Here is a 13,457-nt window from a genome sequence, read left to right as displayed (position 1 = left end):
GAGCTCATTGAGCATCCTCAACATGGTCAAGTTTCGATCGGAGTACAGCGCGAGATCTCTGCAGAGAACTACTAAAAATTACCTAGCATTTCGCGCTCTTTAGGAGTCGAACTTGACTCTTTGCTGGGAAAGGCCAATACCTTCACCACTGGGCCACCAACCCCGGTGGTAGGAAATGAAAAGTTGACATAGAAGGGAAGAGAGGGTTGGTAAAAGTAATCATGACGACGATAAAAAATGAAATGTATATGAATAAAAAGATTTTTAACTATGTTTTTGCTTGATCTATAAATAATTGTATTAAGTATAATAATTCTTTATTTATATAATTTTGTAATGTTTAAAGAAATAATTCATCAAAATCCATTAAATGAAATTGACTTATGCTTTTTATTGTGAGAGAGTAGTGAACATATGGAACAAGTAGAATTATTATTATTATTTTTTATTAATTACACATATATTCTTTCAATTATTATGAAATATTATTTTATTTTTTTAAATTATAAATTGTATATTTTTATTATTGACTATAAAAATTTGTATAAATATTTTTTTTAATACAATTTTTGTCATGACCCAAGCTTGCCCCTAAGGGTTTAGTATTGTAATCGGGCAGTAATCCGTGATTACCAAAAGCCTGTTTAACAGTAATAACAATAGTACAATAATAGAGGTCGGCGGAAACCTATAAATAATAAAATATAATGTCTAAAGAACTGTAATGACTTAAATGAACAAACAAACAAACTTGTGTATACAAATATTCACATAAGTCCATGTCCAAACATATGTACAAACATGCGATAACTTAGGGAATCAAATCCCAATAACAAAACAGTCAAAACAAAAGTCTGAAACAAAACTTCATAACATATGATCATAGTCACAAGTGGGCAAAACAAAACAGGGTTTAGGTCGACGCCGCTAAGATCGATCCGGTGCTTGATCACCTACATACATATATTAAACAGTGAGTTAGAGCCTAGTGAATAACAATTGTGTAAAGGGGCTATGAATGATGTCTTCACAGTCATTTAAAAACAATCAGTTTTAGTAGTGATTCAATTTACAAAGCAATATCTCATACATTGAATGTAATCATATCAGTCATGCGTGGTACATCCAATAGCAGAACAGTACAATAGGTCTCAAAGACCGAGTGGTCATTTGATGGCCATCAATTTAGTAAACAGTAGTTCCAAGAATTAAAACTGACAAAGATCTCTGTAACAGTAGCAATAAACAGTAGCAGTATGCTATGGATGCCACGAATACAATTCATAAATTAGAAGAATCATTCATTCAATAAACAGTATCATTTCAGAAATAGAACTTAGCAATATCATTCGAAAAATTATTAATAGTTGAACATAACTTTATAACATTGTTACTCACAGTGAGCTCCTTGAATTACGTGCTTAAGATGCAGCGTTTGACCTAAACAAACAAATTCAAGCACAACTCAATTACACTTAGTCTCATCATAGGTTAAATACACTTAGTCTCTCTCCTAGTTCCTTTTCTTTGTTCAATTCGATGAGTAAAAATTAGGATGATAATAAATTTTCTAATATTAACTTAAATTATACCATATTACTTTCACCCCATTTAATTTAAGTCTCATCATAATCTAACTAAATTAGATTAAACTTAATTATACTAATATGGATTGGGCTCTAATTTCCTATTCAAATATTTAATTCTAACTTGTTAAATTACTAAATCAGACAGGTTTATTTCATATCTATACATATCTGTTCACAATAACAATACAATGCATATAACACATGGCACCAAAATTAACATTTAATCACATGATCAACATTAATCACATAATAAAGGCTAATAATATAATTAGCTTAATTAATTAAGGAGGTGGTTGTCACAATTTTAAAATAAAAAATATAAAAAAATTGGTGAGGGCATAAATAAGGGGTTATTAGGGAATCTCTAACAATTTATCTTTTTTTCTTTATCAAATTTGAGTAAAAAATTGAGTTTAAGCTTCATTTGATATCAAGTGCTCAAATGAAGATTTTTAAAGTTTCATTAGAATACCGGTCGACCAGGCGGATGTCCGGCTGGTCGACTGGCCAGTGTAATTTTTTCATAAATTTTTACCTTGAGGTGGATATTTAAGAGGACAATTAATGATGAAAATCCAGTATATATAAATAGTGATTTGATGAAAGACATATCAGTTCTCAATTTCATGAAAGATTTGAGAAATCATGAATTTGATGAAAGATTTGGTACTAGATTGGAGCAGCAAAAAGTGAATTTTTTTTTCAAATTTAAATTTGATGAATCATTAATTGAACCATTAGAGATGATTTTACACTTTACTGTTGTGAAAAAGAAAAAGAAAAAAAGAGACATATACATAAATATAATTTTAAGTATTAATATATATAAAATTTCTCATTAATTTATATATATATATATATATATATATATATATTTTTAAAAGAAAAATACTTTAGACCTCTTAATTATAAACCCTAATGTGTAATTTAATGTTTTAATCTTTAGTTTATTTATTTATTTATTTTTTTAAATTACCACGTCACTAACACTCTTGTTAGAGCCCTATTATTAGAGCTCTTAACCACCACTTTTTTTTAAAAAAAATTCCGCTCATGTGTGCCGTTTGGTAACACTTACGTTTTCAGTTTTCTGTTTATATTTACAAAAATTTAAAAAACTCAAATAAAAACCTGTTTGGTAAAATTTTTGATTTATAAATCAGTGGTCTCAGTTTATAAATTAGGTCAAAAAATGAAAACACAAAAAATGCGTTTTCATTTTGAGTTTTCAGTTTTTTTTTTTTTTATCACCCAACATTAGCCACCACCCGCCACCATTTTTCACCACCGTCTTCCGCCACCACCACCCACCACCCACCCTCCACCACCACCTGCCACCACCACTCACCACTCACCTGCTACCACCAGCCACCACCCGCCACCGCCACCCACCTGCCATCCAATCGCCACCACCAGCCACCCCTCGCCACCACCACCACCACCACCACCCACTTGTCATCCACCCGCCACTACCCACTACCTGCCACTACCATTCACCGCCCGCCACCACCACCCGCCACTTACTCGCCACCACCACTTATTACCTACCTGCCACCACTAGCCACCCACCACCACTAGCCACCTGCCACCACCACCACCACCATCACCCACTACCCACCCGCCACCCACCTGCCACCACAACCCACCACCCACTACCACCACCACCACCACCCACTTGCTACCACTTACCACCCGCTACCCACCTGCGACCACCACCTACCACCCACCTGTCACTACCACCTACCACCTACCACCACCACCCACTCGCTACCACCTACCACCCGCCACCGTCACCCACCCACCCACCACCACCACCACCACCCCCACCCGTCACCTACCCGCCATCCGCCACCTACTTGCTACCACCACCCGTCGCCGCCACCACCACCACCTACTCGCAACCACCCATCACTCGCCACCATCACCCACCCACCTACCCACCCACCATCACCACCCACCCGTCACCACCCACTATCACCCGCCACCCGCCACCCACCCGCCACCGCCATCTACTCGCTACCACCCACCACACCGCCACCGTCACCCACCCACCCACCATCACCATCTGCCACCTACCCGCTATCCACCACCACCTGCCATCGGCCACTCACCACCCACCACCTACCCGCCACCCACCACCACCCTCCATCCGTCACCCACCACTCGCTGCCAACACCACCGCCACCGCCACCATCACCACCCACCCGCCACCACCACCCACTCGCACCCACCCACCACCGTCACCCACCCACCCACCACCACCACTCGCCACCTACCCGCCATCCACCATCGGCCACTTACCACCCACCACCCGCCACCACCACCTCCCACTCACTACCACCCACCACCCGCCACCGTCACCCACCCACCAACCACCACCACCCACACCAGCTACCCACCACCCACCGTCACCACTTTCTACCACCGTCTTCCGCCGTCACTTGCCGCCACTTGTCATTTCTCACTCTTTTTTATATTTTTAAATTTTTTAAACATTTTGTCAATTACCAAACGCATTTGTAGTTTATGTTTTCCTAAAAATAAATAAAAACTAATTTATAAAATTTTTATAAATATAATCTAAAAATATAAACGATACCAAACGCCCCGTAACATTTCTGTATAAATAATCCTAAACTTTTATAACAGTACACCACCGTCATGCAGTTGGGTTAAGTCAGTGACAGTGCGACACAAAGAAAAGCCCTAAAAGGTTGCGAAAGATCAGTCGATGGCGGAGACGAAGCACGAAGAAGACGAACAACAACAACATTCACACTCAATGCCTACGAAGCGGAAAGCGGATTTGACCTCCGTAGACGAAGACAGAAACGAAAGCGAAGTTTCAAAAAAGAAGCAGATGTTGCAGCAATCGTCTTCTGCTGACAAAGATTCTTCTTCGAAGATCGAGGAGTATGAAGAAGAAGAAGAAGAAGACGATGACCAAGAGGACTATGAGGATGAGGATGAGGGCGACGATGACGATGACGATGAAGACGAAGATGGCGATGAGCATTCGAATGGGGAAGCGGAGGTTGATCGTAAGGGCAAAGGGATTTTGAGAGAAGACAAGGGAAAAGGGAAATTGATTGAAGAGTGTGACGATTCGAGCAACGAATCGTCAGACGGCGATAGCAGCGATCTGTCGGAAGATCCCCTTGCTGAGGTCGATTTGGATAACATTCTCCCCTCGAGGACCCGGAGTAGACGCGTAGTTCAGCCCGGACTTCATATTTCTAATGCTCCCGGCAACAATCATGACGATGGCAGTCACTGATGATGCTTAATTCAGAAGCAGGTTAGTAAGCGATCGATCATTTGTAATTTCATTCAGAGTTAACACTAGTTTTATGAGGTTTTGCTAATTGCTTGCTTGTTACAAGTACAATGTGTTAGTTTCTTGTTGAACACATATTTCAATGCAAATTAGGCACAACAATTTCGTTTACTGTGGGATTTCCATCCATATATTATAACAATTTATGTTTCACCAAATTTCCCCTTCAGAATATGCATAAATTTGGACATTTATTACTTGGTTGGTAATGGTTTTGATGCTAACCAATTAGTCTTGTGTTTTTATATACTGTGGTAGTGAAGTGACTCCAAAGACGCAAATTTCTTTCTAAGTTAGATAATTTTATTGCAAGTGATCTGAGGAATTTTGGGTGGAAGCAAGTGTTGTTAATGTACAACAACAATGTTGTGCGTCCAAATCCTCTGTAGTGGACCTTCCCTGGAGCTGGTTGCGATCTGATGGAGGTGTGGAAGAGTGGGGAAAAGGATGGGGTGACCTGAGGAGGGGTGGGGGCTGCAGTGGGTTGGATTGATGATGGAGGAGAATTCTTTCTTCCAGCAAGACTCTCTCTCTCTCTCTCCTTCATTCTGTGTTTTCCAGTTTTTTTTTGTTTGTTTGTTTGTTTGTTTTGCTTTAAGCAAAACGGCACCGTTTTGTTTCACTGCAGGGACACTGCAGGGAAGGTCCACTCCAGATGATCTGGACGCCAATCTTGTGTAGTAAGAGGCATGCTACTTAATTTATTAATCTGAACAACTTATGTCCAGAGTCGATACTAAGCAGTTGCTGTTAGTAAAGACTAAAGAGCCATTGGCCGATTAAGTTTTAGGTCCTTATTGTGTAGAGACCATAGAGGACCTTCGTCTTGTACTCTTATTTGGTTAGTGTGTATTAATTGTTGCAACTGGATTAGGTGTTGCATCAAACACAAATTTCATGCACTCTGTTTCCTTGTAAAATGCTTTAAATTACGACACTTTTTTGGTAGATTTCGAACATCGAATGTTTTTCAGTTTTCCATGACATTCATTCTGTGAGAAACAGCATCAGTCTTTGACACCTAAGATGGATGGTGATTCTTTCGCTGCACCCAGGGATGAGCACTGCTCTTCTAAATAAAGGGTACTTGTTCAGTCCATTGTGGACGTTCTTTTCAGCTCTTGATCTAAGGCTTCTCTACTTATAGACTTATAGTACACTTATGTCCCTTTGATCGTGTAGTACGGTTGCAACCGGATTGTCTTTATCGGCATGTTTGTAGGCCTGCAAAACCAACCAAGCTAATTAAGCTCGACTTGTGCTTGGCTCGTTTGAGATTGACTCGTTATGTAAACAAGCCAAGCTTGAATGCATTTTAAAGCTCATTAAGTTTTCAAGCCAAGCTTGAACAACCTACTACTCTGCGTGATAAGCATATATACACTATAAAAACTAAGCTACTCGAGCTCTACCTGTGTCCAAGATTGACTCATTATGTTAAAAAACCAAGGTAGAACACGTTTTGAAGCTTGTTAAGTTTTTAAGTCAAGCTTGAACAACCAACTACTCTACTCAATTCGGCTCGTTTGCACCCCTGGATGTTTGTGGCCTCTTAGATAATGTGTTCTATGGAGTGGTCATTTTAAATTTTCAATGATTTAGGGATAGCCTAACCATTAGGACTAAGTTTGGGAAAAATCTAATGTGATTTCTAAAAGCCCTATTGGAGAGCTACTGTTCTTACAGTGTCCTTTCTCCTTTTCTCTCCCTTCATAGTTGAGAGGTCCAAAACATCCTCTCTTTTTTTCACTTTGTGAATCTGGTTAAAGTGCGATGTGTTGTGTGTTAGGTAGCCGACAGTCAATACGTAAAAAAAGCCGTTCGGATCCCTTATGAAAATGAATCCTACTTTGAATCGTTTAAATGCTAGGTCGTTACCCTCAAGTAACGCGTTGCGCTTGCCTCCGGATGTTTCGAAAAGTGAGCAAGGGGCGCTGCATGGATGCCTGTGTGCAGTGAAAAATGGGCAAATGTTTCCGCGTTTTTCTGAACGAATGCGGGTAAAGAAGCTAGTCCAAGACTACAGGTTTAGGGTAGCCACTTGGAATATAGGAACCTTAACTGGTAAGACGATGGAATTGGTAGATGTTATGATTAGGAGGAGAGTTAGTATAGCTTACGTACAAGAAACTAAATGGACGGGTGAGAAAGTTAGGAAAATTGAGGATACCGGTTTTAAACTATATTATAGTGGTAAGGACAAACGTAGGAATGGGGTAAGAATCATAATTGCCAAGGGTTTGGTGGAGAATGCAGTGGCGGTAATTAGGAAAGGGGATGTGATTATGTTAGTTAAACTAGTTATTGGAGGGAATATAGTGAACGTTATTAGTACATACGCTCCTCAAGTAAGATTAGATAATCAGACTAAGAGGGATTTTTGGGGGCAAATGGATGAGATCTTACAGGAGATGTCCGTAGGAGAGAATCTGGTTATAGGTGGAAATTTAATGGGCATGTAGGCATAAATAAATTAGGCTATGAAAGGGTGCACGGTGGATACGGTTTTGGTGACAGAAATGAGGTTGGAGAGAGTATCTTAGATTTTGCGTTGGCTTCTGACCTGGTAGTGGCCAATACTATGTATAAAAAGAGGGAGGAGCATTTGACAACTTTTAAGAGTGGGTCAGTTAAGAGCTAAATAGATTACTTCTTAGTGAGAAAAGTGGACCGCCTAAAATGCAATGATTGTAAGGTGATTCCTGGAGAGAGCCTGACCTCTCAACATAGGATTTTGGTACTAGATTTATATTTTAGAGGGCAATACCAAGGTAGGAAGGATGGTGGGCGTCGTAGGACGAGATGGTGGGACCTAATAGGGGATAAACTAGAAATATTTAAGAATAGAATGGATAAGGAAGGTACTTGGGACTTGGAGAATGATAGCTAATTGTATGAGGAGAATCTTAAGGGAAGTGCTTAGAGAGTCGAAAGGGATGGGACCCAGTGCTAGGGAAACTTGGTGGTGGAGGGAAGAGGTTCACGCGGTAGTTAAGGCAAAGAAAGAATGCTTTAAAAAGTGGCAGAAGGATAGAACTGAGGAAAACCTTAAGAGCTATAGATTGGATAATAAGGAGGTCAAAAAAGTAGTGAGAGATGTTAAGTTGAAAGCTTATGATAACTTATACACTAGACTAGATAGTAAAGAAGGAGAGAAGAGAGTATACAAACTTGCTAAGATACGGGAAAGGAAAACAAGAGATTTTAATCAAGTTAAGTGCATCAAGAGTGAGGATTCGAAGGTATTGGTGAAGGATGAAGAGATTAAGGAAAGATGGAAGAACTTTTTTGAGAAACTATTAAATGAGGAACATGGAGGTACGGCAATAGGGGAAGAAATGGCTAGTAATACGATAAACCAAGACTATAGGCTTTATTGCAGGATTATGAACTTTGAAGTGGAGATTGCACTTAGGAAGATGAAATCAAATAAGGCTTTAGGACCCGATAATATCCCTATTGAAGCTTAGAAGTGCTTGGGTAAAAAGGAGGTTGCTTGGTTGACTAGGTTGTTTAGCAAAATTTTGTTGACTAGGAACATGCCAGATGCGTGGAGGAAGAGTATTTTAGTGCCAATATATAAGAATAAAGGAGATGTCTAGAATTGCAATAACTATAGGGGAATCAAGCTAATGTGCCATATAATGAAAGTGTGGGAGAGAGTGATGGAATGCCGATTGCGAGATATAGCAGAGGTGTCAGAGAATCAATTTGGGTTTATGTCCGGCAGGTCAACAATGGAAGCGATTTATCTTTTGAGGAGAGTAATAGAAAAGTATAGAGAAAAGAAAAGAAACATTCATATGGTGTTTATCGATCTTGAGAAAGCATATGATAGAGTGCTCCGAGATATAATATGGTGGGTGTTAGAGAAGAAATGGGTGATAAAAGGTTACATTGATGTGATTAGGGACATGTATGAAGGGGTGGTGACCACTATTAGATCGCCTGTTGAAGAGACAAATGCATTTCTTATCACTATTGGGTTACACCAAGGATCTACCTTAAGCCCTTATCTTTTTGCTTTAGTTATGGATGAGTTGACGAGAAATATTCAGGATGACGTGTCATGGTGTATGTTTTTTGCAGACGATATCGTGCTAGTGGATGAGACTAGAGAAAGAGTTAATACAAAGTTGGAGATTTGGAGAAAAGCTCTTGAATCTAAAGGTTTCCGGATAAGCAGAAATAAGACAGAGTACATGGAGTGTAAATTTAGTAACAGTAACAATGAAAGCAGAGTAGAAGTGAAGATTGAGAACTAAGAATTGCCTAAGAATGAATATTTTCGTTATTTAGGGTTGATTATCACAACAGCGGGAGAGATTGATGTGGATGTGGCCCATAAGATTAAGGCGAGATGGTGTAAGTAGAGAAGTTTGTCTGGGGCACTGTGCGATAAACGAATACCCACTAGACTAAAAGGTAAGTTCTATAGAATGGCTATTATACCAGTGATGTTGTATAGGACGGAGTGTTGGGCAACCAAGAAACAACATGTAGATAAGATGACTGTGGCTGAGATGATGATGCTAAGGTAGATGTGTGGCAAGACTAGATAAGACAGAATTAGGAATGAGTGTATTCGGGAATGGATAAGAGTAGCACCGATAGAAGATAAGTTGAGAGAGAATCGATTGAGATAGTTTGGTCACATTCAACAGAGACCAACAGAGGCAGTAGTGAAGAAATGCGATGCTGTAACGGTAGAGGGGAGTGTTAGGGGACGGGGTAAGCCTAGATTAACGTTGGCTAATGTTGTAAATAAAGATATGGATCTACTTAATTTGACTAACGAAATGGCATTTGATAAGGTCGCGTGGAGAAGAAGGATTCATGTAGCCAACCCCATTTGATGGGATTTAAGGCTTGGCTTGGCTTGGTTTGGTTTGGTTTGGTTTGGTTTGGTTTTTTTTTGTTTTTCATCAATTTTTTAAAATATTTTAAGCGACTTTTTTAGCTTTTAGATGTTCCTAACCTAAATGCACTTAAAAAAATAAAATATTTGTGAAAAATTATATTAAAAAATCAACTACACAAAAATAGGAAAATATATTGAATTTTTGTATTTTTTATATTTAGTGATTTTTTAAAATAATTTTTTTTAAGTATATCTACGTTAGGTTACATTTATAACTTAAAATATTAAAAAAATTCATAAAAAATAAAAATAACACAGAAAACAAAAGAACTCAATTTTCAGAAAAGTAACAGTGTGCCCCAAATAATATGAAATTTAAATTTTATTTAATATATGAGTTTATTAGATGGACTTAAGGGTGTTTTGGAAAGAAAGAAATAAGCAGCTTTTTTGCTTATTTTATGGCTTTTTGGCTTTTTCACAAATGCATTTGGGAAGTGCTAAATAAGCAATTTTTTTTTGTTTTTTTGAAAATTATTATAATATGGTGTCACATCATTTGTTAAAATTGTAAATTCACATTTTACCCTTATGCGTATTTTTGAAATTACCATTTTTCATTCCACTAACATTTTCCGAATGGAGGGTATTTTGGTAATTTCACAAGCTGGCTTATATCTATCTTCTGGAAGCTTCTATTTACATCCCAAAAAGTAGGTTGGGCATCTCATTACTTTGAGCACCCCGATAATAAATTTAAAATTTTATTTATTTGTTTAGACACCCCTAATAATACCTATCCTAACCCTAAAAATCCAAAAACTCTATACAATTATACTTTGTACACCCCATTACCAATAAACGGATGAATAAAAATCACATTTGGGGTCTCTGGAATTCCAAGTGGCGAAGAGAAATTTTGAGTTCATCCGAGACGAAGAGGGTCTCTGCTCCTCTACATAATCTTTCCATTTCGAGTTCCAGTTGTTTCATATGAAATACTCAGTGCCGAACAAAATATATTTATCCGTGTACTCAATTCCAAACATGTGAAGTTTGTTCAAATACTTTGTGTCGAACATAAGAAAATTGGTTTGAGTTGTTTCATATGGATACTCAGTGTTGAACAAAATATATTTGTTCGGATACTTAATTCCAAACATGTGAAATTTGTTTGATACTCAGTTCTAGGAGTGGACATCGGTTCGTTGGCCTGCCTAGCTTAGTCCTATTTTTTAAGACTTGGCTATATAATTTTAGCCTATAGAGCTTAGCTGGGTTGATATTTTCAACCCAATTAATAAATTGGATGGGTTTGGGAATTGTACTTCTGGCCGGTCTTGGCCCGCTACATATTTAATTTAATAAATTAATTAATTTATATAATATATTAAAAATATATATACCCTTTTAATTGTATATTTTTTTAATTTGTTAATAATTTATTTTATAATAATGTAGGAAACTTAGTATCATCAGAAATAATGGTTAATGGTGATTCTAGCTCTTCAGAAGATGATATAATGAAATAGAGGGAGAAGTTTTTGATAAATGTGGTTGAAGCCCTACTTATAAGGTTATTGTATCTACAGTTATCTAGTTGAGCAATACTAAAGAACGAACCTAAGCTGACCTAACGCCGTTGAACTAAGCTGTGTCTAAAATTAGGCACCCATAGTGTGGAGCAACAGAAGAAGCCCTCTTTCAACTCAGTGACCTTGGCATGACGGCTGTTTGTTTCAAATGACCGGCCCACTTGTTTGTTTCAAATGAATTTGGTTGACACATTCAATTTGAAACAATAATTTGGAAACTTTGTGTTAGGATTTTTCTGTCAATATGAGCTGGTAAAAATAATAAGGGGTTGTTTGGGATGACCTAAATAAATGCATTTTTGGTCTTTTTACGAAAAGATGTGCAGAAAAGTAGAGAGGTGATGTGATGGAAAAAAGATAAAAAGATAAAAATATGAATTATTTTTAGGTTGTCAAACTTGGCCTAAATAAATAATTGTTAAAGTGGGTAAGAATTCATAGATGATATATTTATTGGAAGCCATGAGGATTGAGATGGTGCCTCTTTGGACTTGAAATAAAATTTAAGTGGTATTCGTGAGCATTGCATTGGACTTTCAGATATGAAAAGAATTTGTATGGTTATGCCATAGTTGGCAGTACACAGTTTATTCCTTTTGGAGGTCTCTGCTTTGAGCAATGAAAAGTCATTGTTGGGCTATTTTCACTTAGTGGGTTACCAATTTTGGAAAGTTCAATGGTTGTTTTTTTTGTGTTATCTCGTAAGCCATTTCATGTATACAAATGTGGGTGTATGGGATGGGCTGTCCAAAGTGTGGAGTTATATTATGGAGTGAGAAAAAATACAGGGGTGAGCAAGGGCTCAACTACCTTGACATGGGATTCGAGTAATGGTGTGAGTTTTGCGTATTTTTGGTCATCTCACGTATACTCTATTTTTTTTCGTATAGTGAATTTACCTCTCTCGTGGATGCAAGCATTTGGGCCAAACCAAGTTAAATATTGTGCGACTGTTTTGGGTATGCTTCCATTATCACTTGGGTTCATATTTTAATATGGGGTATCAGAGTTTTGAAGGTGGGATTTTATTTCCAACACTTTGGACACCAGATAAAAATGGCAAGTGCACTATAAACAGCATGAGTCTTGCATTGCATTGTTGCAAAAATTGCAATGCATATTTTGTCCTGAAAGTAAAAATTAGATGAATTAATGCTATGCTATTTTTAAAATTGTTGCTATGAGAATGATTACTACTTGTACCTTTGTCATGGTTGAAGGGGAATTAAATGCTTATACTCATTTATATTATATTACCCCTCTGGAAGTTTGGATGATTGGGTATCTCATATATTCCTTGCTGCTTGTTCTGGAATGCAAAAAGATAGAATCAGTTGATTATTGATTATTCTTGCTGCTATTCTTTTAATGGATGAATGTGTTTGATTGAGGATCTTTCTTTTTTATGGGGTTACCGGCTTGCAAGTTTCTTTTAACCGCTGAACATGACTTCTCATCTGATGATGCATCTTGTCTCGGGGAGATTACAGTTTTTTGATCTTAGACGCACTATGTTTTTCATTTGTTTCAAAGCATCAGGTTCCCATAGTCTTTGCTCTAGGACATGGGGTCCTGTTTCTAGTTCCCATTTTGCTCAGCATTAGACTCAATTTTCCACTTAGTGACAAAACATAGTAGCAAAATTCTAACAACCTCTAATTGTCGTTGTGAAAGTGCCAACTTTTGTTAGTCATCATTTGAGATGGAACATGTTCTAGATAACATTCGTTAGTAAAAATTTATGTGTAGTGCTAATCTGGATTTTGACCTTTACTGGGCAGTCTTGGCTGGCTCAACTGGGTTTAAAACCCAGTGAGGTTTGTTAGTAGGTTTTGATTAATCAAAAAAAAAAGGAAGAAAGAAAGTATGTTGGTAGGTTTTGAGCAAATGGCCATGGTCTTGTTTGGGAATCAGCTATGGGTGGCAAAGTTTATTGTTATTTCTGATTTGGATTAAGGGTCACTGCTGTGCTCTTTAGCAGTGACTGTTGTGTCTCAATTTAAAATATATTATGGGTTTATTTTTATGATCCGAACCGTTTATTTTGTAGGGTTTGTGGAGTATTTCGTGCATAT

At 37.7% G+C, this 13,457-nt stretch overlaps 1 protein-coding gene across 2 annotated transcripts; it reads left to right on the top strand.

Moving 5' to 3' along the window:
* The first annotated feature begins 4,214 nt into the window (after positions 1-4,214).
* LOC114315866 (nucleolin) lies at positions 4,215-12,659 on the top strand. 2 transcript variants are annotated; one of them, XM_028262483.2, is made up of 2 exons: positions 4,215-4,887; positions 12,273-12,659. In XM_028262483.2, exon 1 carries the CDS (start codon positions 4,321-4,323, stop codon positions 4,864-4,866), a length of 546 nt encoding a protein of 181 aa, XP_028118284.2. In that variant the 5' UTR covers positions 4,215-4,320; the 3' UTR covers positions 4,867-4,887; positions 12,273-12,659. The 2 variants fall into 2 exon arrangements, with proteins under 2 accessions (XP_028118284.2, XP_028118285.2); XM_028262484.2 differs by lacking the exon at positions 12,273-12,659 and adding an exon at positions 5,555-5,885.
* The last annotated feature ends 798 nt before the right edge of the window (positions 12,660-13,457 follow it).

Source organism: Camellia sinensis, chromosome 1, assembly GCF_055761805.1.
Source record: "Camellia sinensis isolate YWXY chromosome 1, ASM5576180v1, whole genome shotgun sequence".
In the NCBI taxonomy this organism is placed as follows: domain Eukaryota; kingdom Viridiplantae; phylum Streptophyta; class Magnoliopsida; order Ericales; family Theaceae; genus Camellia; species Camellia sinensis.
The sequence above is the reverse complement of the archived record's forward strand: the minus strand, read 5'-3'. Positions and strand labels throughout refer to the sequence as shown.